The sequence below is a fragment of the Aristolochia californica genome, unplaced genomic scaffold (genome assembly GCF_029961685.1).
Source record: "Aristolochia californica isolate CCGP_79_NKW_82.1479 unplaced genomic scaffold, dmAriCali1.0.hap1 SCAF_6, whole genome shotgun sequence".
Classification (NCBI taxonomy): domain Eukaryota; kingdom Viridiplantae; phylum Streptophyta; class Magnoliopsida; order Piperales; family Aristolochiaceae; genus Aristolochia; species Aristolochia californica.
The window spans coordinates 38,886,272-38,913,224 of record NW_027182257.1 but is presented as its reverse complement, the minus strand read 5'-3'; the positions used below and the strand labels follow the sequence as shown (position 1 = coordinate 38,913,224).

The 26,953-nt window shown below is 36.1% G+C and overlaps 2 protein-coding genes across 6 annotated transcripts; one reads left to right on the top strand and one right to left on the bottom strand.

Annotated features, from left to right (window-relative positions):
• The first annotated feature begins 1,946 nt into the window (after positions 1 to 1,946).
• Positions 1,947 to 7,538, top strand: LOC137934474 (protein ARV 2-like). 5 transcript variants are annotated; one of them, XM_068778832.1, is made up of 10 exons: positions 1,947 to 2,279; positions 3,243 to 3,395; positions 3,671 to 3,718; positions 3,969 to 4,058; positions 4,533 to 4,578; positions 4,680 to 4,753; positions 4,893 to 4,987; positions 6,548 to 6,614; positions 7,114 to 7,189; positions 7,275 to 7,538. In XM_068778832.1, exons 2-10 carry the CDS (start codon positions 3,309 to 3,311, stop codon positions 7,382 to 7,384), a joined length of 693 nt encoding a protein of 230 aa, XP_068634933.1. In that variant the 5' UTR covers positions 1,947 to 2,279; positions 3,243 to 3,308; the 3' UTR covers positions 7,385 to 7,538. The 5 variants fall into 5 exon arrangements, 4 of the variants coding, with proteins under 4 accessions (XP_068634933.1, XP_068634931.1, XP_068634932.1 ...); XM_068778830.1 differs by having other exon boundaries at positions 4,674 to 4,753; XM_068778831.1 differs by having other exon boundaries at positions 3,240 to 3,395; positions 4,674 to 4,753.
• Positions 7,539 to 20,814: 13,276 nt separating this feature from the next.
• Positions 20,815 to 23,745, bottom strand: LOC137933885 (alcohol dehydrogenase-like 3). The gene is made up of 10 exons (XM_068777972.1): positions 23,572 to 23,745; positions 23,340 to 23,476; positions 23,208 to 23,257; positions 22,772 to 23,100; positions 22,598 to 22,680; positions 22,434 to 22,509; positions 22,133 to 22,194; positions 21,844 to 21,939; positions 21,169 to 21,330; positions 20,815 to 21,057 (listed from the first exon to the last, which is right to left on the bottom strand). Exons 1-10 carry the CDS (start codon positions 23,639 to 23,641, stop codon positions 20,947 to 20,949), a joined length of 1,176 nt encoding a protein of 391 aa, XP_068634073.1. The 5' UTR covers positions 23,642 to 23,745; the 3' UTR covers positions 20,815 to 20,946.
• Between the last annotated feature and the right edge of the window lie 3,208 nt (positions 23,746 to 26,953).

Below are 26,953 nucleotides of genomic sequence, written 5' to 3'. Positions count from 1 at the left end.
TATAACTCATTTTAAATACTTATTAAAAATAATAATATTATTATATACATGTGTGTTTTAAAGCTAAAAATACTTTTATTCATGGAACAATTATAGCCCTTAAGCGTGAGAAATAGTGATTTCAATTTCCCCTCTTTCTTTTATACAAGCATTTCCATAAGTTTTTGCACTTTGGATTAAATTTATAAATATTTTCAGGATCCTGGTACAGTTACAATCAATATTATATGCTCTATAGTATTAAGTTGCTATGATATTATAAATTTATTAATTTAATCATAAATTCATTAAGAATTTATCATATAAGTTAATAATATAATATATCTTGTCGAAGAAGTACTAATGGCATATTTTATAATTAAGTGATTGAGTGACATAGCTTGTAATTACTAAGTATTTTAAGTTCCTTTTTTTATCTTTATCATATATTAGGGTTTCTACTCTTGAATATAAATAAGACATCATGAAGAGGGGAAACTCAGACCCGATCTCCTCTCCTTCCTTACCTAAAATCTCTCCTCTCTCCCATTGGAGCTCCTCTGCTTAGACTCTTTTCTCCTCTTTTATTCTTCTACTTCTTCCCTTTTCTTCTTTCCTCTTTATGAAGCTTCTCACGTATGAAACTCTAAACTTTAGCTTGCAACGGGTCTTGGTAAAAAAATTTGTGTGCTTGAAAAAAAATTTGATCTTATGTGACTTGAAAAAGAAATTTTGATTGTTTGGCTTTGTTTCATCTTGTTCTTATTCACATTTTTCTTCTAGTTTTCATCATGTTATCCCCCTTGGATATTCTAGTCACAAGCCGCAAAACACCTAGGGAGCAAAACATGAAGAGAAAATTGTGGACTAGCAATCCAAGATAGGATTGTGAATCACTATTAAATATACGTGTTCTTTATGCATGTATATTTGATTGGTGGCCTGGCACATTGAGTTGTAGTTAAAATTATAAATACACTTAAAATAAGAAATAAAATTTAAAAAGAGCTGAATTAAGCAGAGAAATGTTACTAAACCTATTTACCCTCCCTCTAGTTTTGTTCCTCATAAGACCTAACATAATGCTACTATATTCAATCTCAAGCTACTATAATGCCTAGTTTTTTTTTTAAAGTGAAATAGGTCTTTGATTCGAGTTTGATCAGTGCAAGTCAATGAGTTTACACGTTACTATTTGCACAAATTCACAGTTGTTCAACATTGTATTCATATTCAAATTTTCTATTGGTAATTTTAGTTTACTGACACTGATCACCTTTAATTTCTCTGGAATGGCTATATGTCATAAACTTTAAAGATTAAAGCTAGATGCACAAAGTGAGACATGCAAGATAATGAGGATCAGTGTTAAAGCTCCTATAATAGCTTGCAAAAACACAAAAAAAAAAAAAAAATAGAAATGTTAGTCCAATTGAATTAATTTTGGAGTTTAGTAAAGATTATGCTAATATACTCGTGTTTTAATCTAACCAATCTAATCAATCCCTCTCTTGGTAGACCTCACATATGTGTGTAGGTCAAGTTATGTCTTTACAAGTGTTTAGCTCCCTAAATTTCACCGAGTAACTTATTAGTTAGTTATTTCATCACTTCAAAGTAACCCATAGATCTACTACTTGATAGAATAAAGAGTGTGCCCAGCATAAAGCTTGAGTCAAATCAAGTTACTTTATTCTTCACCTTTAAAAGAGGTTAATTTTGAGCTAACTTTACAAAGTGGACGAACTCTTACTAATGCCCTTAAGAATGGGTTGAAGGTATAGTTACTTTACTAATGGCCATTACATCCACATTTACTTTGGCAATGACTTTTTTCATCCCAATCACTCACATATTTGGAGTTTTAGCCATTTACTCTTAGAGTCAGGAGATGGTATCCATTGCATATGGGGTTCTCACATATGTGATTGACTAAATATTTCCAAACAGGGGACGAGTAGGTTTGTTCAATTCTGTTACCAATTTTGGCTCCTTAATTAGGTTTATGTGTGTTCACTCTTTCGATAACTTCAAAGCTGTCTCCGGCGCTCGACTCCCTTCCTCTCGCCGTCCCAGCACCGACGACCTTCGGCGACATCTCTCCCCTCTCTATAACCTCTCCGGCTCCTCCCTCGCTCGCGAGCGTCGGTGATTTCAATCGCCCCCTCTGCCACCTCTCCCCGGCGCTTGACTCTCTTCCTTTCGCCGTCTCCAGCACCGACGACCGTCGGCAACTTCTCTCCCCTCTATGCAACCTCTCCGGCTCGATTTGGAAGAAAGTTGGGTAAAAATTGCTTCATGTAAGTCGATGGTTATGTTTTTAATTGTTTCTGAGTTTCATGTATTGAATTCCCTTTTTTATTTTCCGTTGTGGTTCTTATCAGTTTAGATCCTTTTCTTGTTGATTTTGATTTGTTACTTGGTTGTGATTCTGATCTACTGGTCTCGTCTATTTGGGGTTTTTAGGGGCTTTGGTTTAACTGTTAAATTTTAGGATCGGAATGTTCTTATTGGGGTTTTCTTATTGTGTGATGTGATTCTAAAATTGAGATTAACGTACTTAAAATAGGTTGAGCATTGACATGGACAATTGCTGGCAACAGATAAGCAAGTGTCTTCCCTGACCCTGTTTCTGCACTGCCAATGAGATCACGACCCTTTAACGCCCTTTAACGCCATTGGCCACCCCTGAGCTTGGATTGGAGTTGGTTCAACAAAACCAGCTTTAATGACTTCTTGCATGACATAATCTGGAGAGATAAGCAGGAGATATAAATAATTTTTTTCTTTGTACTTCTTCACATAGAGATAGGAACAGAGAAAGAAGTCTCCACTTTGTGACAAGCAAAACAGTAAGACCTCAAACTAACACAAACAAGTACTTTACACTGTACTTTATATTGTGCATACTAATTCAAACAGGTACTTTATACTGCACTTTCCATTGCGTACACTAACACAAACAAGTACTTTACTTTCCCTTCCACTTTCCCCCTGCACTTACAATGTGCACTAAGCCCCCAAGTGTCTTCTGGTTTTAGTGCACATTAAGTTGGCTGGGTGTTGGTTAGAGTAACCTCGATCATCCAATGGTCCAAAAATTACTGGTTGATCTCTAAACTCTATAAATACCCATTGCATTGGCTTGATTTTTTTTGCAAGAATGAATTAGATAAATGATTGCCCTACTTTCTAAGAATTGTGAATCTTTAAGAAAATATCACACTAAAACTTGAAAAACTCAATTCCTCTGAGGAAAGCAGATTCAATACTGGTGGCAGCAGAGACAAACCCGCCGACGGCAAAGACGCAGCAGACAGGAAGAATTCATGGAATTTCGTTGTATTCATTGCGGATTTCCATTGGAGAAGCTTATGGTGCAATATTCTCCTGGTAACATCCGTTTGGCGAAATGCGTGAGTGAGAATGTTCTCTCTCCCTCTCTTTTCGCCTACTAAGATTTGAATTTATATCATTTCCTTTGTATATTTTGTGGCCCCTTATGAGGCAAAACATAATGCGGATTTCATTTTCTTGCTTTCCCCCCTTAATTCTAGTAAAGGTGAATTTTGTAACGAATCGTTCTTGGTTCATTTTGAAGCAAACTATGGAGAAAATTTCGGTTTTCTTTTTTTTTCCTGATTATGTAAACATAAATTTTATCTCATTGCTATTGGAATTCGCTATTCAGGAGAATTGCAGAGCCGTTGCCGACGAATACATCGAATGCGAGATAATGGTAACTACATCTGTGGAAATCCTGAAACCCAGCCGTAATTAATGTGCTCTCTTTAATTTTTCATTTTGTCTTAGCTACTTGTCAATGCTTCACTTTACATCTTCGATTCTCGACTACAGCATTTTTTTTTTTTTTTTGTGGCTTGAATTCTCAATTTTTTTTTGGTGATCTCAAAGTAGATTGTGGTGTTTCTTTCAGTTTCAGCTTCGTATATCTATAAGTATTAATAGAGAAGGGATTGTGTCTGTAGATTGTACTCATTGATTTGATTCTGCACAAGAAGAAGGCGTATAGACATTTGCTCTTTAATGTGCCAAAACACCATGCTATTGATTTTGAGGTATATTTTCTGGAGTTCTTTATCTTAACTAGCTGACTATTTACTTTACCAAATTCTCATGGCTCTGTACTTTTAAAATTTGCACTGGCAAAGTTGTGTTCGTACTCTTCTCGTGCTTTATTTTCACGAAGCAACAGTAACAATACAACTGCCTGTAACACAGGTAAATCTTAAAACTAAAAGCAGAGTAACAGAATTGAAATTTTTTGATAAAAGAACTGTGTTTATTTTGCTACTCTGTCTGTTCTTGTCTGATTTAGACTCTTTCTTTACATTCCAGAAATTTGTTCCACATTATTGACTGTGACAATTATGGAGAATCCTTTAATGGTCCTGAATTTGCATAAGGCCCATGCTTCCTGATTAACTAGTCGGAGTCTCTTGCCGTGGGTCAGGGCCATGTTCCGATAATGACTTTCTGAAAGAATAGCTGTTTGGAGCTTTTCTAACTACTATAGTTTTTAAGTTTTGCAGGGAATTTTGTGGAAATTAATGATCATCTTCCTGCTACTCGATCTTTGTATCCTCTATTTTATTACATCATATTATGAATCGTATTATAAATTTTACTCTGCATCTTCCCATTCATTGGTGAACAAGAAAGAACCTTATCAGTCCAAGGCAGAAACTTGATCTTGTATAATAGTGAAGAAACAGCTAGAAACTCCTTTCCATCAATTTGGCTTTGTGGAAAGGTATGGCTTGAGCTTATTCATGCAACAGTATACCTGTTTTTTTGTTTGCAATTTTTTTTTCATTGAATAGTATAATTTGATTACTTGTAATTTCTAGCTTTATGGTTTTTTGTTCTGTTCTAAAATCAGCATTTTGCAGATCTTAATTCAGGTTTTCGCGGGAAATTTTGCATTCTTTTCTACTCTGTTTATTGCTTTGAAGCTATTTCATGGTTTTCCTTCTCATGCTAGCAGGTAACACATTCTTTTTCCTCTATATTAAAGATCCATTTACTCACAAGATATAACATCCTCCTTTGACTCTGTGCATTTTATCTTCAACCACCCTGATATGATAAAAGTTAAACCTGTTGGTTGAAGCAGATCCTTTTGTTTTACTTTTTGTGAAATGTTCTTCTTATGTTGCTCCTGGGTGTTCTTTCGTGGTCAGCTTAAATTCTTTAGACTTTTACTTAAAGAAGCTCTGCAGTTCAAGACAGATAGGTCATAACAGATGTATCACTAAGCATTCACCAATGCTGATCTAAGTACAAGGACTTATCCCGTGCTTTACATGTTCTAGAAAACGCAGAAGAAAATTTTCAAGTACGCAGTCTAACAGGTAACTGTGGAGTAAAATGCTCATGCTGACTGATGCATCAAATCTTCAGTAGTCAAACTAGTCTTCTATCTTTCATGAATATGGATATAGGAAGATATGCAACAGTAAGAAAAGAAAAAGAAGCTGCTTCCACCCCATGATTGTGACATAGGCCAATGCCAGTCATTTAGAAACTGTTGAGCAATCACGAGATATTCCATTCTTAACTAGCTAGTCTGCTTCCACCGCTGTTTTTCCTCTGTTACATGTCTCTTAGCAAGCATAAGGTTCTGCTTCTTCAGGTTCCATTACCTTGGGCTAATATACGTGGGCTTGAAAAGGAAAGTTCTGTAATTCTGTTGCACAAACTATCATGCATTGAAAGTGGAGGATTAAAGAGCTAAAAAGATAATTGCTTTTTTCTAGACCTCTTCTTGTTTCATCAAATTCTGAAGCTCCGTGTCAAGGATTTCATATGAACACTTATGTATGAAGAAAGATCACTGAAGCAGAAAGCGCCTTTTATAATATAGTGTATGTATTAGATGTCGTACCAGAAATGAATTTTAAAAAAATAAGTGGACCTGAAGATATCTAATTAGAAGTATGCACTTCCTATTTTAGAATCCCGAGTGACATTCAAAGAGGTGATAAGCCATGCATCACTATTTTCATAAAACTGATTTTGAGATCGGGATCATTTATAATTCAAGTATAACTAAGATTTCCTTTTTGGGGGGTCAAGAAGACATACTTTTATTCAGAATACAGTATGTGTACAGACTAAAAAACTTAAAAACTCATGTAAGCACCTAGAATATGGCTAGTATTTAAACATTAAGAGCTGAGGTATGACGAGTCAAAATGACCAAATACCATTGGGCATCAATAATTTGACTTGGCAATGGAACCTTAGAGAGTGGCTTGTAATCATTTCTATTTTCTGAAGTCATTAACGTGAAAGTTTGGAGCCCATTGGTTGTTAGCAATCTTGCACAGCAGATGAACTCTTTGTTTAATTTATTTAAGTGTAATTTTAGTTTTGCTTCTTGTACTGTTTATGCCACAAATGTTTTGTTATTATCTGCTTGTCATCTGCTTTACCACTTGAATGAAGAGAAAAGATTGCAGACATGCTTTCAGTAGTTTTTAAGTTCTTTATTAGAATGATTTTGTTTACATGTTTTGGGTATTTTATTTGTCCAATTGTTCAGGTGTAAAGAGGTTCTCCTAGCCATTGTCATTTCAAGCTACTTGAGGACTTTCATTATAACCATGATGGTATGTATATGATTTTCATTATGGTATTTCTCTCTTCTAGTAATACTGTATTCACTTCCTTTAGGAAAGCTATATACTTGCATATTTCTTTAGTGTGCTGGCACTTTAGCGCTTCTTTACCTTGTCTCCAGATCTGGAGTGCTAGGGAAGGATAACAGACTGTTGACTAACCCTGTATGTACTTCAAAAGAAATTTTAATGAGAAAGAAAGCATTAAAATTTCTATATTATTTTGTTTTGTAGTTATTGTCCACTGATAGTGGCTTGCAAGTATGAGTGGGTTAAATTTCATTTGGAAATATTAAAATTCATTTGATTCAGTTACGAAATTATTTATGATCTGGTGTGCTGTGAACAATCAGTTTGTCCAACCCACACCCTTATTGGTATTTAGTAAGAAGGTAGAACTTGTGTATTTAAAGTTCTTAACTCAGAGCTCAATCGCCATTGTTTTTTTTTTACCCATTGTACTTATTCTATATTAGAGATCGTTTTACAGGTTTGGGAGTTCCCATCGTTGATGCTCTTCATCATTGATATCTTTGTTCTTTCATCCAATGCAGTTGCCTTGAAAGGTGAGTCCCAGGCACAACACAGTTCTCTTCATGTTGAATTATGGCAGCAGTATCCACGGCTAAGCAAAAACATTTCCTTTTACAGTTTTGACACAGTTGACAATTGCGACTTGCGTTGGTGTATGTCTCAGTGCACATACTGCAAGGTTGATTGCAAGTCATGTTTTGTGGGGGAGTGCGTCATTCCAATTTTAATGCATCTCATTGTATGTGAACACTAAATTGTTTTGTTTTGGTAAAGTTGAAGGCCTAATGTAACTCAATTTTGCTATCGATCAGATCCGTCTGTATGTTTTATTCTTAAAACATCTAATGAAACGAAGTTGAGGGGGTTAGTCCCCCAAACGGATTTTTGAAGATCAAGTTCACGTCTAACATGAAGATCATGTTAGTTATGTATATGAAGATCATCTTCGCACTTGGTGTTAGTATTGATGACTTCATATGCATTGGAAAACAATTTTCAGTGTTAATGTCCCAATATCAGAAAAACATAGAAAATAAGAGAATTCCTAAACCTTTACGTACACTTAATTATAACATAATCCTTAAATCTTAAATTAGGTAAAATAATTATTATTACTACACGAATAGTTATTTAATCTATAATTAAATATATTAATATATATATTAATTGAATTAGATATTTTATTGTGTGTTAATATGGTAACTACATAAGTCAATGAAATATGTACATGATTAATTACAAATAATAAATAAATAACGTTATAAATAACAAAAACGAAAGTAATATGTTGAGTTATTAATTTATTAATAATATATGATATAATTTAACATAAAAATAAATAATTTAAGAGAAAAAAATGATCTAATCATAACTTTAACACACTATATATTTGTACATAATATATTTTATGTATTATTAATTAATAATATATTATCACAATTTAAAACCATTGGTTTAATTAACTATAGCAATCGGATAATTATGCCAAAATAATTTATCAAATATTTATTTTAACAATATTTTAATTATGACTATTAAATCACTATTTTAATATAGAAATTATAAAATAAATATATTAAATAAATAAAATTAACTATTTTATAAATAAAAATATTATTTTTATAAATAAAATTTATAAATTAATGATTTTTATGACGATAGTTTAATTTTTCCTAACTTAGGAAAAATTAAACCATCGTCGTCTTCCTTAGTGGCGAGCCTACGGGCATCGTCGTCTTCCTTAGTGGTGAGCCTGCGGGCAATGGCGACGGCGGCAGGCAACGCCAATAGAGGCGGCGTTCTGACGGTACGCTGAGAGGGAGAAGAGAGAGAGGCCGAGAAGCTCGACCTCCCGTGCTCTACGACAGAGGTCGAGAGGGAGAGGAGAGGGAGGATGGCCGAAGTAGGTGGGGTGGGGGGGTGGGAGGAGGAGAAGAGAGGAATGCCGAGAGAGAAGAGAAACCGTCGTCGAGGGAGGAAGGCCTCTCTCCCTCTCGACCTACGTCGCAGAGCCTCTCGGTTTCCCGTACTCTACAACGGAGGTCGAGAGGGAGAGGCCGTAGAGAGGGAGACCAGAGAGGGACGATGGAGACGAGAGAGGGAGCAGAGAGCTCAGGGTTTAGGGAGACGACAAAGCTGCGGGAACGAGAGAGCCCCGTGCGTGAGTCATGTACATGATTCTCAAAATCGGGCGAAAAATACTTTCTACCGTTTACTCTTAGGACATGAACTCCTGAGTCATGGATGATCATGTATGACATAAAGTTTGGCACTCCCTAACAATATCAGGACATGAACTGAGTAATATGTATGATTATACATGTAAAAGAATATAGAACTATAATATTGCACGTGCTACAAGAAAAGAATCCTTGTACTTTTTTGAGCAAAGCGAATGCAATCATGTGTATCATGATAATATGGTAACACGTAATCGGTCAATGCCTATATATCACTTTTAACTATATACATGTGCAATTGGCAGGTTAAAGTTGGGTAATTTTTTAAATAAGTTCAAAAGTTTGTCATTCGTCTAATTATGTATAAAAAGTTGGGTAAAAACCGTATTATTGAAATTAGTCAATTTCTCAATTGCGTGAGGAAAGGAAATTTGCACTGGTTCTTTATTGACTGATCATGTGTCATGTGAGGTGCAGAGATGAGACTTTGTTAGTCTCCAGAAACAATGAAGTTAGTTATCTTCAGTCGTCACTGGGAGGCACATCTTATTCAGCGTGAGGCAATTATTGGACGGAACTGATCCGTATTGCTCCACAACTCTAAACAGAAAATAAATAAAACTGCTCTGGTTTTCTGTTTCTGGAAATCCAAGTCGACGACGAGAGGCACCCGTGCCAGGAAAGAAAAGGAACAAGCCAATAACAGAAAGACGTCTCCTCATTGGAGTGATACCTTAAGGCATCTCCTCGTAACTAGAGCGACCAAAGTAGCTCGTTAAAGCCATTAGAGAAAAAGGTTGCTACGTAGGCAGGCCACCACCCTTCTCCCAGCACCGAATTACAGAGGGTCTTCAATAATACATCGAGCCAGGCGGCCGACCATGCTTTTTCAAGTGGTTGAGTGTTGATATTGGGAGTTGACGTCATGCCTTTCAGCTTGCTTCGCATCGTTCTGTTGCTTCCGTAGCATGTGCATGAACTGGAACTTGTTCAGAGTTCAGAATCTGGGTCTTTCTGTGCGAGCACCTCACTTTCTTCTTTGAAAGTTTTGTCAAACTCGACAGCGGATTTTATCGAGGACGGTTGTGTATTTATTGCAAGCGGCTACTCTCTATCCATATCCATCCGTTTTAACTCGGACCCCCTATATACTGTTCGTCTGAGAGAGCTGAAGAAGAAGAAGAAATGGGGAACTGCTTTGGTAGGAGAAGGAACCCGGTGATGCAGACGAAACAATTCGCTGGAGAGGGGAAGGTGCAGATCAAGGTCAGGATGACGGTGGGAGAATTGAAGGAGGTGCTAGCCAGGGCGGATCTCAGCAAGGGAGGTACCTATTTGGGTCATCTCATCGTGCAGGAGTGCCTAGAGGGAAAGCGTCCTGGCCGAATCGTGGACGCCGTCGACGAGTCAAAGGATCGTCCCAACGAGAGAAGTCTAGACACCATTGCGGAAGAAGACGAATGAGGTGACTTGAACGTTTGAACCCAATTTTCGCCCTGAGGTTTCCGCTCGTTCCAATCTTCTTGAATCTGCTTGGTCGTTATCTAGTGGACTGAGGTTGCATTCAGAAGTTTAGAAAGATGAGTATCATTGAAAAATGGCGGATTATAGTGGTTTTAATAAGCTTTATCGATTCAAATTCATCATAGAAATTTCTTCCAGAACAAAAGATATCTTGCTCTATGCGATGTCAAGTTCTACAATAGAGCACATCTCCTCTTTAAAACCTGACTTCAGATTCTAGCGTTGTCATGTTTGCTGCGGACGCATTTTCTAAATAAAATCAGATTAAACTTCCTTGAGAAATGAGTCTCTTTCCTTTTTCTTTACTCTCTCCTCTTGTTTATGCTATTGCATGACAGAAACTTTTCTCTCTTTTTATCATGACTAGTAAGTTTTCTGAAGAATTTTTAACAGTAAGCATTAGTTATTCGATTCTTCGTACATCTAGACATCTCTCTATAGAGATAACACTAACAAACGAGATTGGATCTGCAGAAACAGAAATAATACGTGAGAAAAGAACTTGCCCTGAGTTATGGTGTATTTGAGGGATGTAATTTTCATTCCAGCAGGTCTTAACCTGAAATCAAAAGCAGCGCTACACACTGGGGAAGAGAACATTACATTCTACAATAGAATGGTTCACTTCATCTCTTCATTGAAACTCTAATTATACAAATCTATTTCTCTTCAAAGGGTCTATCAATAAGTCGTATTTGAAAATGCCGGAACTAATGAAATTACTATGGAAAGAAAGAATCGACAATCATCTCCATTCACTTCTTTTTTTCTGGTCATTTTGTTGCTTACTCACTGCTAATGCTCCACTAAGCTATTAATGAGGGTCTGAATTCAGTGAATGAGAGTCGTCGATTGACTGTTTTTTTCCATGTCACCTGGAAATTGAGGGAGACATGTGATCTCATTCAAATTGTTTGATGCTAGAGGGCATCTCCCTTGGGCATCACCCTTAGAAAGAAAAAGCAGATTAAATTCTAGAGTTTAGGAAACCTTGAAAAAATGTCAAAACTCAGTTTATGTAAAAGAGCAGCCCGAATCCTTCCAAGACTTGTTGTACAATATAAATTTTGGAGCTTTAGGATATATTTGTATTTAAACATGTAAGCATACATACATTTCATACATGTTAGAATCATCTAGGATCACAAACATTCATGCTTTGAAAATCCACATAGTGAACTGGCAGTGTGTTGATCGATCAACATCTGCCAATGATCAATCAACTAAGGTCGATTGATTCATCATTCGGAATATGGCCAAATTGTGCTATAAAACATGATTAATCAACCCAAACGTACTAATAAATCAATATTATCCAAGCAATGTAAATTCATGTTAATTGATCGATCAAGCTGATGAGATTGATCAATCATAAAAAAAAAAAAACCCAACCAGGGACATAAAGCATGATCAATCATAGCAAAGCCAGTAGGAATTTTGACTGGTATGATCGAACAATCAGACCCAACGGGAAGATATTAATCAATCATACCATCGATCAATAAGGCATTTTTTGAAAACAAATATAGTCATTACACACAATTGATCAATAAATATAGTCGTCATACATGATTGATCGATCATTTTCTTTATATTGATTGATCAATGTAAAATCATCTTTTTTACAAATGGACAAAAAAAAAGGCTAGTTTGGCTTGAGAAACTTATAAATACCCCCACCAAACATTCCATTTAGAAGTTAATGAGCTTTTATTGGCATTCTTATTGCAATTCATTCTCAATTACTTGAAATTAATTCCTATGTTCTATTTTGTAAAAGAGGGAATCTATTTTGTTACTTTTGGAATTTCAACTCCCAGCATACATTTTAGTCAAACTCCTATCTATTTCATTGTGAATTAAAGGCTGGAAGTTTGGATCTCTCAAGGAGAAAACTATCTCTCTATGGTTTAAGGGGTGTAAGTTTTACCTTTCTTTTGTAATATTTATTTTATTGGTAGGTTTATCTAGAACCTTGCTCAATCTAAATAGATAGACCTACTAGAGCTAGAACCTAGCTAATCTCTTGGAGAGATTGATTTTTAATCCTTTATTTGGGCATACAAATGGCTTAAAGGAGAGTCAAAATCTTTTTCTTGTAATTAATTCCAAGCTAATAGAGTGATTATTAGTGGAATTTTTCAAGCATGGGTTCTTGGGCGATGAATACCAATAGGGGAACATCGATGACAAAACATTTGGTGTTCATTTGTAGTGTGTGATTCTTTGAAACTTGACTCTAACAACTCAAGTAGTGCCATAGATCAAAAAACCTATAGAAGCATGATAAGATTCCTACTTTCCCTATCATCCAATAGACCGGACATAATGTTCTCAATACACCGATGTGCTAGATTTCAATATGACCTTGTGGAATCTTACTTAGTGGTTGTGAAAACAATTTTCCATGAACACAAAACTTAGGACTTGATACTCAAACTCACCTGCCATTGATCTAGTAGTTTACTTCAATGTCGATTTTTATGGATGCAAAATTGACAGAAAGAGTATGAGTGGTAGATGCCAACTACTTGGAAATATGTTTGTCTCTTGGTTTTCCAAGAAAGAACATTTAGTTGGTTATCTACCATCAAGGCTGAATACATAGCTTGTGGAAGTTGTTGTGCACAACTTCTTTACATGAAATAGCAACTAGATGATTATAACTTATAGCATGTTGAATTCTAAGGTTTAATCCATGGATAACTAAGTTTGAGAAGAAGAAGAAGAAGAAGAAATAAAGGCACTATTTTTCAAAATTTCATGAGTTGCTATTTTGGTTACAATTTTGCTTTGAGGATCACCAATGATTTGTTCTAAGGGATGATTAGCCATGAACCTATAGTTCTTAAGCTCTATAGGTGGCTTTTCTTATCTATTCAGGTTACTTGGGTTCTCTTCAAGATTTTGATCTTGAGGTTGAGATCCCAGGGATGAACGAAAGGGGTTTCCCTCTTCGTCACCAGAAATTTGAGTTGGCGTTAGATTTGGCAAATTAGATTCGTCGAACTCAACATGTACCAATTCATTGATTCTCATAGATGTCTTGTTATAGACTCTATATGCTTTGCTATGAGTTGAAAACCCCAACAAAATTCCTATGTCAGGCCTAAAATAAAAGTTCCATAATATTTCCTTTGGTTCTTTCAATATGAATATATTACATCTAAAGGTTTTAAAGTAGGTAATGTTGGGAATGGTGCCTGAATACAACTCATAAGGAGTTTCATTGAGAAGGGGTCTTATGCTTACTCGATTTATGATATAGCAAGTGATGTTTACGGCTTCGGCCTAAAATTTATGTGTCATGTTGTATGCATATAGCATAGCTCTAGCCATCTCAATTGAAATATTATTCCTTCTCTCGACAACATCATTTTGTTGATTTTGAGGAGCTGAAAATGTATGGTCTATGCCATGCTATCTGCAATATTCCTCGAAGTGTAAATTTTCAAATTCTCTTCCATGGTCACTCATAATTTTGACAATGCTACAATCTTCTCTTTTTAAATTTTTTCACAAAGTTTTGGCGAAGGTCTTAAATGTATCCTTATGAGCTAGGAAATCTACCCATGTTAACCTAAAATAGTCATCCACCACCACTAAGGTGAGATGCTTCCCATTTAGGCTTAAGGTTCGAGTAGGTCCAACTAAAGCCATGTGGATTAGTTGAAAAGGTCGAGAGGTTGAAACTACATTCTTTGATTTGAAAGAATTTTGTGTTGCTTTCTAAGTTGGTAAACATCATAAGGTCTCTCTCTTACAATTTTTTTATTTAGTAGTGCTCTCACTGGGTTTTTCTTTGCTATTTTGTGTTAACCGTATGTTGTCTCCCATATTGTTTTTTATGATAACAAAACTTAATTGATTTGACAACTTGAAAATCTAAGTATTTCAAATACTTCACCTTCAAGGATAAAAGTCTCTCAATGTCTAAAGCTTCAAGCCAAAACTCATGACCTCAAGCACAATTGAAGACATTTTCTTAAAGAAGCACCCATAAGGAAGAAGACAATGAGAAGACTAAAGTTCAAGTGTAATAAACAGATGTCTAAACTCAGTCACTTTTGTGAGAAATTTTTCTAAACTCCTTTTCCTTGAGTAAATATGTGAAATTGGAGATTTAAGTTATAATTTTCACTTAGACATGTTTAGAATCATCATAAACATCATTTAGAACATTCTAGAATGATTAGAGAAAAACATTCTCATGCTTTAAAAGTCTACATTGTTGAACTGACATTGAAATGATCAATCAGCCACTGGTAATGATCGATCATCCAGATCTGTGCAGGGCAGAAATATAAAGCATGATCGATCAACCATAATTGATTGATCAATCATTAGAACATGGTCATTTCATGCTATAAAGCATGATCAATCATCACACTTGGATTGATTGATCATTTCTGTCTAGGTAAACAAATTTTACTTGGAATGATCGATCATCTCACCTGATTGATCCATCTAATAGAACATTGCCAGTAAGGGACATCAAGCATGATCGATTATAGTAAATACATTGATCAATCATACTTGTATTGCACACTCAGAGGGAATTCTGTTTGATCAATCATCCCCTTGTCAATGATCGATCAACTTAACTAATCTGTACCAACGGTAACATATTGATCAATCAGTCTATTGATCAATAAGTCACTATCTGACAAAAAAGTAGTCATTATGATCGATTGACCGATCAATCACTTTATAGTGATCAATCAATCAATGTACTGATTTTTGCAAATAGGCAAATAAGGGCTAGTTTCAGTTGGGGAAGATGTAAATACGCCCATTAAGCTGTGAGTAAAGCAAAGAATGAGCATTAATTGGCAAATCCTCAAGCCATTAGTGTCTATCTTGCATTTTTTTCTTAAAAGTGTTTTAGTGTGAAAGAGAGAGCCTACCACTTTGACGAAAAAAAAAAATCTTCAATCAATCCTTGCATTCATATGGTCCAAGCTCCTGAATCATTTCACACCATGCTACAAAGGAGAAAGACGCTTGAATCTCTCAAGGATAAGCATCTCTCCAAGTAAGAGTGTAATTTTTATGTTTTCTTTTATTTGTATTTTTGAAAGGTTCATCTAGAACCTATTTAATCTAGATAGGAATGCCTGACTAGAGCTACAAACTAGCAGCAATCTCTTAGGGAGATTGGGATTGTACAAATCGTGTATTGAGTTACACATAGCCAAAGAGAAACAAAATTTATTTTGTATTTCCAACTATTAGGGCATAAAGTGGAAATTTCCTAAGCAAAGGTTCTTGGGCGGTGACTACCACTAGGGGAACATCGATAACAAAAAATTTATTTGTCCTTGTGGTGTTTACACGTTATATTTATCTTGAATTGCTTGTATGCATGAGTTTTTAGCTACACACACAACTCATTTTTAATTTGATTATCTCAATTCACCCCTCTTGAGAAGGCACCTAGGCAAACAGCTTGTTCAAGGATTCTATTCCTATATGCCCTAGTCGCTTATGCCATAACCAATATTCATCAATATTTTCTTCCAAACAGATGACACCAGTTGAGGGTAAATCAACTATGTTCACAACATAGAGGTTTCTATTTCTATGTCCCTCTAGAACTAGTTCATCATTTTTGTTCTTTACAAAGCATTTTTCCTTTTCAAATGAAACTTTGTTACCTTTGTCATAAAATTGACTAAAGCTAAGTAAATTTATTCATCAACCCTTCTATATAATAAATATCAGATATAAAAGAGGTTGAGGTACCGATTTTACCAATTTCTTTGATGGTACCTTTGCTATTATCTCCAAGAATTACATGACGTTGTCTTTAGATTTGAGTTCTACGAACTTCTTCTTATCACCAATCATGTGCCTCGAGCAACCGCTATCTAAAAACCAAACATTTTTTTATGCCTTAGCTTAGAGACAAACCTACATCAAAAGAGATTTAACCCTTAGAGATCCACTTTAAGTTGGGTCCTTTGGGGATAACATTTTAAACACTTGGTGATTTGGGCTGCCAAACTTGTTTGCCCAAGTTTTGTGGGTTAACACAACCCTTTCGATTGTTTTGGTACCCAACGTGTTTTGATGTCATTTGCGTTCTTAATTTGGAAAATATGGGCAAAGTGACCCACTTCATTACGATGGTGGCATCAAATATGAGAAATAGGAGTGAACTTCTCAATTTATCTTTTCTTGTTCTTCCTAACTTTCCTCTTGGGTGTGAATTTTTTGGAGGTCGAGCTTTGAGTTCTTGTTCTGGCTCTATGCTTTTCTTTTCAAATACAAATCTATCTATCAATCCACTTTGCCTTGAAGTATTGGCCATACAGCTCTCTTTTGTTTCCTTCAAGGCACTAAGCTCTTCTTTAAGCTTTACAATCTCGTGTCCTTGAGCATTGCACTTTTCTTTATATTTATTTAGACTATGAATTGATTTTTGTAATAACAATTCAAACTCATTTTCATAGTCCGAATCACTCACCTCTTCGGAAGTGTTAGACTCACCCTCATCTTCAATAGCCATGAATCCAACATCACTTGCTTCTTCCTCAGAGTGGCTTGATTCACCTCCATAGCATCGAAAGTTGAGATTAAGACCTTCTTCTCCTTATTGTTGGGATCTTAAGGATGGGGTTCTTCCTTCTAGATTTGGGCATTTGTTCCTTCTATGCCCTAGTTTACCACACTCAAAACAAACATCAAATTTCTTAAACAATTTTTCATTTTGAGTTCTAATTTGGCATTTTCTTAATTTTGTTCTTTTTCCTATTCATTCTTTGTAAATTTCTAGTGATGGAACTCACTTCATTAGAGCTTTCTTCACTAGAGATGCTTTCAACCTTCACTTTGGCCTTTAGAGCCATGGTTTTTTTTTTCTTTTAGGTTGCTCTTCCTCCACTTCTTGAGGTTCCATCTCATATGTTAGGAAGATTTCGAGAAGCTCTTCCGAGCTCATAGTTCTAAAATTTGCATTCTCACAGATAGTTGTTTTCCTCATGTCTCATGACTTTGGAAGTGCCTTGAGAAGTTTGTCATTTTGTCTATACAATGAAATCTCTTCTCTTAATATGTTCAATTCATTGATTATACGAGTGAACCTAGAGTTCATCTCAGCTATTGATTCACCTATTTTCATCTTAAATTCATCATATTGGGCTATTAACAAACTAATTCTAGAGTCCTTGACTCTAGTAGTTCCCTCATGTGTGACCTCTAATTTTTCTCAAATTTCTTTAACAGTCTTACAAGTGGAGACCCTATTGAACTCATTTGGTCCTAGGGGACACAACAATAGGTTAATGGCCTTTAGAGTTTGTCTTGAGATGCCCCTTGTCTTTCCTTTTCTACTCTATAAAGTCATTAGTCACTAGAATGACATTTTTTCAACTTTTGAGGTTCAAATGGTTCATTCTTGGTTACATGCCATATGTCCCAATCCATAAATTGGAGGAAAAATTTCATTCTTACCTTACAATATCCATAACTTCACTCTATTGAATAACGAAGGATGGTTGGCCGATTGTCCTCCAAGAATAACCAATTTATCTTGAAATGTCATTTAATCGATTTTCAAAATCATATAAAATTTGACATAAATTAAATGTTTGGCCTACTCTGATACCATTGTGGGCCCAAATGGTTTATCAAGAGTGTGTGTGTGTGTGTGTGTGTGTGTGTGTGTGAGAGAGAGAGAGAGAGAGAGAGAGAGAGAGAGAGAGAGAGAGAGAGAGAGATAGAGGGGGGGGGCTGAAATACACGCTTTTACAGACAATCTTCCCAAGAGAGCTCTATCTAGGCCCTTTCAATCTAGATTTCAATAGGTTGTAGAAGAAGTTTTCTTAAAAGAAAATTACAAAAGAAGGGATAAAACTTACACCCTTTATCATTTGGAGAGAATATTCACCTTGAGAAATCTAAGCCTCCAACTTTCTAGCACAATGGAAATGATGGGGCTTGTCTAATGCAGATGAAATGGAGAGGATTTAAGAAAAGAGTATGGGATTTTCCAAAGTGTAGGCTTAGTCTTTCTCAAAAAATGCACTTTAAGAGAATTTTAAAAGAATCGAGAGTAGAGGCTTAAGAAAATGCCAATAAATGTTTATTCTTCTCAATAGGAGGTTGGGTAGGGGTATTTATAAGTTCCCCAAGACAAACTAGTCATTTTTTGCTCACTTGCAAAAAGAAAAGTTTACATTACTTGATCAGTGTAAAGTGATAGATCGATCAATCAAGTGTAACAACTATTTTTCTGTCAAAATGTGTGTTCTTGATCTAAGGTATGATCGATCAATATTTTTTTCATTGAGTCCAATATTTTTAGTTGATTGATCATTGTCAAGGTATGATCAGTCAATCAAAATTTCCTCCGACAATGCATTACAAGTACAATCAATCATGTTTTATATCCTTGACTAGCAAAATTTGGTATGATCGATCAGTCATATAGGTTGATAGATCAATCAACATCAAATTCATTTGTCTAGACAGTATTGATCAATCAATCCAAATAGATTATCGATCACGCTTTATAGCACAGTTTGGTCATGTTTTGGGTTGTACGATTCATTTCAAACTCCACCATACCTTCTCTTCAACACTCCCCCTCAAGCTAGATTTTATAACTTCAAGTTGTGAGGAAAAGGATTATTGGTCTTCAATCTTCTTTTGTAAAAAATTCTTCAACTTTTGTTCTCCCCCTTTCTTAAATATTTTGGTCACATAAAATTTTTCATAACATGTAGAACAAAATACTTCTTTCTTGTATTTCTTCTTCTACTTCTCCCCCTCAACTTGGAGATAAAAATGACATAGAGATCCACCTCAGACAAAACACAATATGGGAGAAGAAAATCACTCCCAATCGTACGACAAAACTCCATACACCAGTAAAAAATAGTCATAGTCTGAAACACACTCTGCTCAATTTTAAAGGTGGAAAACGGCCTAACTTTAGGGCTTAACAAAGAAATTACTCGCATTTTAAGGGTAGCTCAAACACAAATCACCTATTCAGTGAAGAATAGCCGGATGTTGGACACTCCTATAGTTTTTAGTTAGTGGGTCTAGACATTGATCTAAAGTGATGAAAACACGGAAAGATAAACTAAAGAAATACTAGAGGAAAATAACTTTAACTGGAAGGAGACTAGTTTACAACACCCATACTTCCAAATGGATTCTAGAATGTGACATTTTTTTTTTGAAAAACTAGGGCAGACTATAACGATAGAACTTAATAAATTTTATCAAAGATAATATTTTTTAGGGTAACCACAATTGTTTGAGTTGACAATGCATTAGATGCATAACCATATTGAGTTGATGTTTGACCAAGATAGGTTTCTTGTCACATTCATTTAGCTTGGGTTGTTCAAAATTTGAATATAATTGACTTTTATGCTTATAATCCTGTCTATTTTTCTTCTTTTGTCTTAAATAACTAAAATACTCTTACATATAAAAATTACATACAATCTTTATTCAATTAATTCTCACCAATATATATCTTCTTAGGCTACAAATACATTGGATGGTTGGTTTAGATCATTTCTTGGATCTAGACAAAAAATTTAAAAAGATCTTTGATACATATAAATAAAGAAAATACTCTTTTAACTTACATTTTCTATTATTACCTATTATTTGGGTTGGGAATACATTGTGTCGCTTTATGATAACATTTTTACAACTTTTTTATTCAAAAATACCAAAATCTGAGGAGATGGAAGTATCAAAATACTCATGTGTATGTAAATTTTGTGTTAATAAGTATTAATGTATATAGTGGCACGGTTCATGTTCCCTATGATTTGCACAATATTTTTGTATATGATATAGAAGATGCAAACCCGATGTTAATAGTCAATAATTATAGGCCGCTCATTAAGTATTCACTATGTAATCTATGACCAACTTAAGGGCATTAATATAATTTGATGAGAAATTACTCTTAATATAAGTAACAACCTAGAAAATGAATTTTATTGTGTCCATGATCACTTTTTTTTTTTTTGTTCTCGATTTGTATTTACATGTATATGTAGGGATGTCAATTGTATCCAATAACCTTTTTTTTTTTTTGTCAGTCGCCGTTTATTAAAGAAATTAATAGAGAACGAAAATTCTTACTTGTATATGTAATTGGGTAATTTTAATTTACCTATTTATTTATTTAATTTATTAAACAAAACTTAGTCAAATAATGCCTATTTCATACCTGATTATTTACATCAATATTTAATGGATATTATTATAATTTTTATCTACCTATATAAGTAGGACCTTGTTAAATATATTATTATATGATTTTTACTATATTTAAACATTACAGATAGATAACATGTTCTTATTTTTTATTTTTAAGAATTTGATATATTTTATTATTTTATTTTTTTACCTGTATTGGCAATCGGGTAAATATAGAGGTAACTTATATAAAATATTAAAATGATAATTGAATTAGTATATAAAAGAAGAACTGATTTCGCCCGTATATGATCATACACGATTCGACTTGATAGTACGACAAACATGACCTGACCAAGGCACGATGCCGGCAATTACAGGAAGAAGCAGACAGTAGCTTATCTAATAATCACTCAAAGATGCAACAAACACCTCAAAGACTGTCCTGTCTTCAGTAACTCGAACGCTTGGTTGATCTCCGAGAAGGGCAGCTCGTGCGTAATGAAGGCGTCCAAGTTCAAAAGCTGCATCCGGAATCCCCAGTTAAAAAAACCCAGGAAGGATGGGCAGAATGAATAACCACAACGAAACCAAAAAAAAAAAAAAAAAAGATTACTGTCGTTAATTTGACTGACCCCTGTCATGCATTTCTCTGCAAGTGCAGGCAATTGGCTCTTGCCTCTGAAATCTCCGAAAACGGATCCGACGAGTCTTCTCCCATCGAAGAATTCCATGGGGTGGAACGGAAGCAATCGTGGCGTGGGGTGAATGCCGAGAATCACTGTGAGGCCCCATCCCTGGCACAAAGGTAAAATTGCTTTTATTATAAGAAGCAATCCATAAATCTGATCCCTGATGATAAATCTTATTCACTGTAATTTCTTAACAAACGGTTTTCCAGTTGCGTCTATTTTCGAGTTGGATTTGCTACTAATAACTTAGCTTTGGAACAGAGAGGGAAGGTATGAAGATTGAAAATCATAGGTCAATAGGAAAGAGAACATTTTGCAGACAGTAAGCGCAGCATAAGGCCATCTCTGCCTGTGATTGACGCAAAATCTGTCTACAGAACACAGACCGACAGGGGAAAGCAATTTCTGACAGAGGGAGAAAACGAATAGTCAGAGAAAGTATTTATGGAGGATAGTCCCACCTCTTCTCTATGCAGGCTCGGAGGAACCGGAGAGAAGAGAAGATGAAATAGAGACAACAGAGTTAGTGGAACAGAGGAGGTTTCTAAGCCTATGCAGTAGAAAAAGAGAGACTGTATTTAGACAAGTAGAAAGGTCTTTTCTTTCAGAAAGACTCACGTCTGTAGTAGACAAGAAAGCTTCGCGGAGCACGTCCAAGTTGCCTGCACACTCGAAACTGTAGTCCACTCCTCCATCCGTCATTTCTCTGATTACCTGCGCCCGCAGTGTCACACAATGAATAAAGACTTCCATGTATATATTGAACTGCCACTGGTTTTTTTTTTTTTTTTCTTTCAATTTAAAATGGTGTGAAACAAACTAATTTTCTCTTCAACGAGCAGTATCGCAACCTATGATGTTAGCAGATTTTTTATGCTCTTAGTAGCTACTAAGAATTGAAGCCTACCTCATGTACTGGTTTCTTGAAATCTTTGGGGTTGATGAAATCAGTGACTCCCATCGGTTTCGCTGCAAGTAATAGAAACAAAAACACGAACAAATTAAATGTGTCATAAAAGGAAAGAGAAAGAGAAACAAAAACAGAGAGGAAACGACAACAATGGCGGCACATGAGAGATGATGGGTGTCAGAAATGATACAACTGGTGTGGTCAACCAGGGCTTTCGTTTCCGCACATGAATGATCATACGGATTTGATAAAAAAAAGTCAGTTGAAATGGTTAATTAAACTGTTTGATGAATTGAACCTTTCAAGAACTTGTTGGGGTTGATGTCGACGCCTATGATTCTTGATGCTCCTCTTGTTCTTGCACCCTCAGCAACCTATCATATTAGCAGTTTGAATTTTGAACCACTGAAGTAGCAGATGAAAAATAAATGTTTATTTATAGGAATAGAATTTAAAACTTACAGCAAGCCCGACTGCACCAAGACCGAAGACGGCCACACTGGATCCAGCTTGGACGTTGGCAGTGTTCCATGCGGCTCCCACGCCTTAAATGATACAGGTTCCCGAGTTCAGAAAATTTTCCCTTAACAGATAGGATGGAAGATGACGAAGGCGCGATGTGAGGAGATGAACTACCTGTAGAAAGTCCGCAGCTTAGGAGAGTCATCTTCTTAAGAGGGGCCTCTGGGTTGAGTTTAACTACGCAGGCCGAGTCGAGCACGGTGTACTCGCAAAAGGTGGAAGTGTTGAGGAAATGATAGATGATTTGTCCGTCTATGGTGCTGAATCTCGATTTGCCGTCAGCGGACATGACGTTTTTGAATGGGTTGACTCGGAATTTGTCGCACAGGTTGGTCTTCTGTGAAACACAATTTTTGCAGCTACGACATTCGCCGTTGAAGATAGGGATAACGTGGTCTCCTTCTTTGAACTCCTCTACTTCTTCACCGACGCTTTCCACGATTCTGCAATTAAACCAAGAAAGGAGCGAGGCCCAGTTACTGTTTTGTGTTTTCTTTGTTGGAGAGAGTAGTAGGAAGGAGGAGGTGTGAGAAATTAGAATCGTCCTCACCCTGCTGCTTCGTGGCCTAGGATTCGAGGGAACGCTTGTTGAGATTCATTCTAAGAGAAACAACGACGTCAGAAGCAGCCCAGATACAAAGCTATAAACCTTGCCAATCAATTTTCCCCGGCCCGCTCTTACCTCGCCCAAGCAAGCGCTGAGATCCGTGTGACAGACGGAAGTATAGAGGATCTTGATTCGAACTTCCATCTTCTGAGGAGGATCAACCCTCACTACTTCCATCACAAACGGCTTTCCGGGACCCCATACAACAGCGGCTTCATCAGAGAAATATCCCCGTCAAACGAAACGAAGGAGATTAACAAAAGATGGGTTTTGAGGAAGTAAAAACAGAGAAACTTGCGGCTTTCACCTTTACAAGTGATGACCTTCCCTTCCGTGGAAGCAGCATGAAATCCATTCTCAGCTTCAAGACCCGCCATCTTTCCCCCTCTTTTTCTTGTACGTTCCACTCTGAATCAGGAACCGAGGTGCAGACCGTTCAGTGCAATTAAGCAGAAACCTGTGAAGCAGCTGCGCTATTAAAGAACTCCGGCAAAAACCTAGTCAATGCAGGCGTTCCCATTTTTTGACTCTTTTAAAATCTGTTAGTGGGTCCCATAAATCTCCCATTCCATTGACAAACGACGATTTAAGCAATTTAAAAGAGAGTGTTTTTTTTTTTTTTCGGATTTGTCTACTTTTTGAATTTCAATTGAACTCCCCCTTGTTAAACTTGACTCACCCTCGTCCCATCCCAACTCCATTTTATGTCCATGACTCACCAACAGGTCGGGTTCGGGTCAGGTTAAGTTGGATTTCGGAAAACCTGGCGGTTTTCATATTATCTTAACTTGGTCGCATAACACGTTCTGAGATTCATCACTCCTGGTAATAAAATATATTACCATAGACGCATAACGTGTTGACTCGGGCGGTTCTGTACGTGTCAACTTGACTTTACATTTTCTAAGTTCTCCACCGTCTAAATTGACCGTGCTAAAGTGGTGAACTCGTTTAGAACCGATTGGGTAGAAAGAAGAAACGTGTATCTCGGTAAAGGTTGGAGAAGTAAAAGATTATGGCCTACAAAAAAAGGTTTGAGTCAGCCAATTTGCTCCATTCTAGAAAGTCCTAGCCGTGTGAATCTCGCAGGTGAGAATGAGCTAATCTCTTTTAAAGCTGTTTGCTGGAAACTCCGAAGAAGCTGCCTTGTTTGAGTGGAACTTTAACTGAGCTCATCTACAAGCCTTTCCCCTTGTCACCATGGAAGGAAATTCACTTCCTTACCAGTGGCATTTAAGTGCCAGTTGTGTCTCTTGAGTTGACGTTGTGGTTGTTGATTTAATGCATCTACTTCAACTTGATTTAGGTACAATTCTGTGGCTATCAGCCACTTGCAGATGGTGCAACGGGTTTTATTTCCTTTTTGAATGGCCAAAAGTAGCCTTCTTTTGTGGCAATGCAGTCTGTGGATCCCGCGTCAATAATGCTATGGTTGAGGACCAGGACCATGTTTCAATGGAAATCTTCTCCTCGCAGGTTTTGTTTCTTATGAAAGTGTGACATAGGAATGCCCTTGGCCAGTCTGTTTTGTCCTGTCGCAGGCCGATACGTAGGGTCAAGTATTTTCCATCTAAACTCCCATTGCACTTCTATATGATTTTCTTTTGTTTCTATCAAATGGGATTGCGTCGAATAACGTTGGCAGTTCGAGATAACAGGAGCTTCAAATGAAAGAGCTCTTGTTTGTTGCTTAAGACGATAAGTATGACCCATCAACTGTTTCAGCATAGCGGAAAAAAAAAATATAGATCTGCTAGGCATTATTTTTGAGTCATGAAAGCAGTTCAATCTCAAACCAGGGACAGAATCCTGTGACATTTGGTTCTTCGATTATTCGGGTTGCTTGTACTGCTTTCGATCGAATTTTAAGATGAAATAGAGGTTGCTTAAATCTTCTAGTGTATTTGTGGGAGACGAAGCCTATGATAATTGATTGAACGGAGAATGCAGATCACCACACAACCAGATGAAAACAAAACGTTGGGCCAATGCTTTTAATACTGCAAAGATCCCCAACTTCACGTTTTCGTTTTTTACCACTAGTGAAAAAACCCTTGGGATGCAAGAAAAGAAAATTAAAAAAACAATGACTATAGAATTGACAAAGACAATGACTATACCAACCCAACTGTATAGAATTGACAAAGACAAAATAACTTTGATTGACAACTCCTATCTTTATAGGAAGCAAAACATTGTTCAAAATATATACCACCGAACATCAAATAGAAGCTTAAAGATGGATTGTGTCTAATCTTGGTCAGGAGTTCACTTTTGGGAGGTTCAAAGGAGTAATCTGGAGACCTGTCGGTGGAACATCGGTGGATCTCTTTGTAGATCCTAAAGCTCCTTCTGAATCTAATATAACCTGATTTGCCTATAAATAAAGACTATTAGATCATCCTTGGCGGATCCAAGAGGAGTGTAGATCACATCTACAATGGTCTTGTTCAACCAATCTTGAAACAACAACATGAAAATCAAATGGTTCAAAGTATTGATTGTGAATGGAAATAAAGGAGCTGACAAGTTGCCCTAAATGTTAAAATTTATTATAAATTATAAATTCCAATGATTGGCCTTCATAAAACCCATTTAAAGTTCATTAACTCTTACAATCTTAATGACACCCATAGTAAGTAGCTTGTTATTTATGTACTATTACCATTTCGGTTTGTACCCAATGAACAGGAGGACTATTTAAAACTTTAATAATATTAGATCTAATATATTAAGGAGACTACAACTATTAGATAATTAGTTAGACCATTGAATGATAATCAAACAAAGCCTTTCAAGAATTATTTCCTCACTTTCATTGAATACTAAACCCCAAAAAGTGATAAGTATGAGAGTTTTCAATATTTAAATTAGGAAGATTCCTAATCATATGGACTCAAGAGTAGCATTTGCCTAAATGTTCTTTCTAGTCAATGATTGTACCAACAATACAAATTGGCAAAGAAAAAAGAAATTAGCTTGACCTACAACTCCTATTTTTATAGGAAGAAAAATGTTGTTTAATGCATATACTACCCAACATTAAATAGAAAATGAATTGTATCTAACCTTCTTCTGGAAGTTCGCTTTTGAGGGTTTGAAAGGGGTAGATCAGAGAAAAATTGATCGTGACAAAAAGAGCACCCTCTTGCATAGGGGCTCTCGATAGGGCTAAGATTGTGGGTTGCCAGTGGAAGGGATCCTTCCCACAGATCTAGCACTATAGGACCATCGATGGATCTCTCTATGGATCCTAAAGCACCTTCTAAATCCATTTGCTAGCCACTTAAGCTTCCTAGTTTAGGAAACAATAGAAAGGAAACCAGACCAAAATATAAGAAACTAGAATTCAATGAATTTACAGTCTCGATTTTTTAAAACCATGACTTAATCAATATATGGATGAGGGTCAACCTAGATCACCACTTTGATGCCCTGTTTTGTCTTGTGCATCAAAGTTTTAGAATTTCTTTATCTATTGTTTGAGTTTTCCATTGCCACTCAAGAAAATCAGGTTGGTTATCCTGAAGAAACAATAGTTTTCTTCGTGTGGACATTTTCGAGTGTGATCATCATCATCATCCTCATTAGAGCTTCAACTGACCAAGTCTGCCAATGTGGATTTTGTTGCTAATCTCCTTGTTGTGATGGCAAATTCCAACAACATTAATTCCATTGATTCAACTAGA

What these genes read in the sequence shown, in the direction of transcription:
- LOC137934474 (XM_068778830.1), top strand. Translation starts at nt 3,309, where the DNA reads ATGGAATTTCGTTGTATTCATTGCGGATTTCCATTGGAGAAGCTTATG. An exon ending in CTTCCTGCTACTCGATCTTT is followed by an intron (nt 4,579 to 4,673) that starts GTATCCTCTATT and finishes GAACCTTATCAG; the next exon opens with TCCAAGGCAGAAACTTGATC. An exon ending in CTTTCATTATAACCATGATG is followed by an intron (nt 6,615 to 7,113) that starts GTATGTATATGA and finishes ATCGTTTTACAG; the next exon opens with GTTTGGGAGTTCCCATCGTT.
- LOC137933885 (XM_068777972.1), bottom strand. Translation starts at nt 23,641, where the DNA reads ATGGCGGGTCTTGAAGCTGAGAATGGATTTCATGCTGCTTCCACGGAA. An exon ending in CTAGGCCACGAAGCAGCAGG is followed by an intron (nt 23,101 to 23,207) that starts GTGAGGACGATT and finishes GTTTAATTGCAG; the next exon opens with AATCGTGGAAAGCGTCGGTG. An exon ending in TTGGTGCAGTCGGGCTTGCT is followed by an intron (nt 22,510 to 22,597) that starts GTAAGTTTTAAA and finishes CTAATATGATAG; the next exon opens with GTTGCTGAGGGTGCAAGAAC.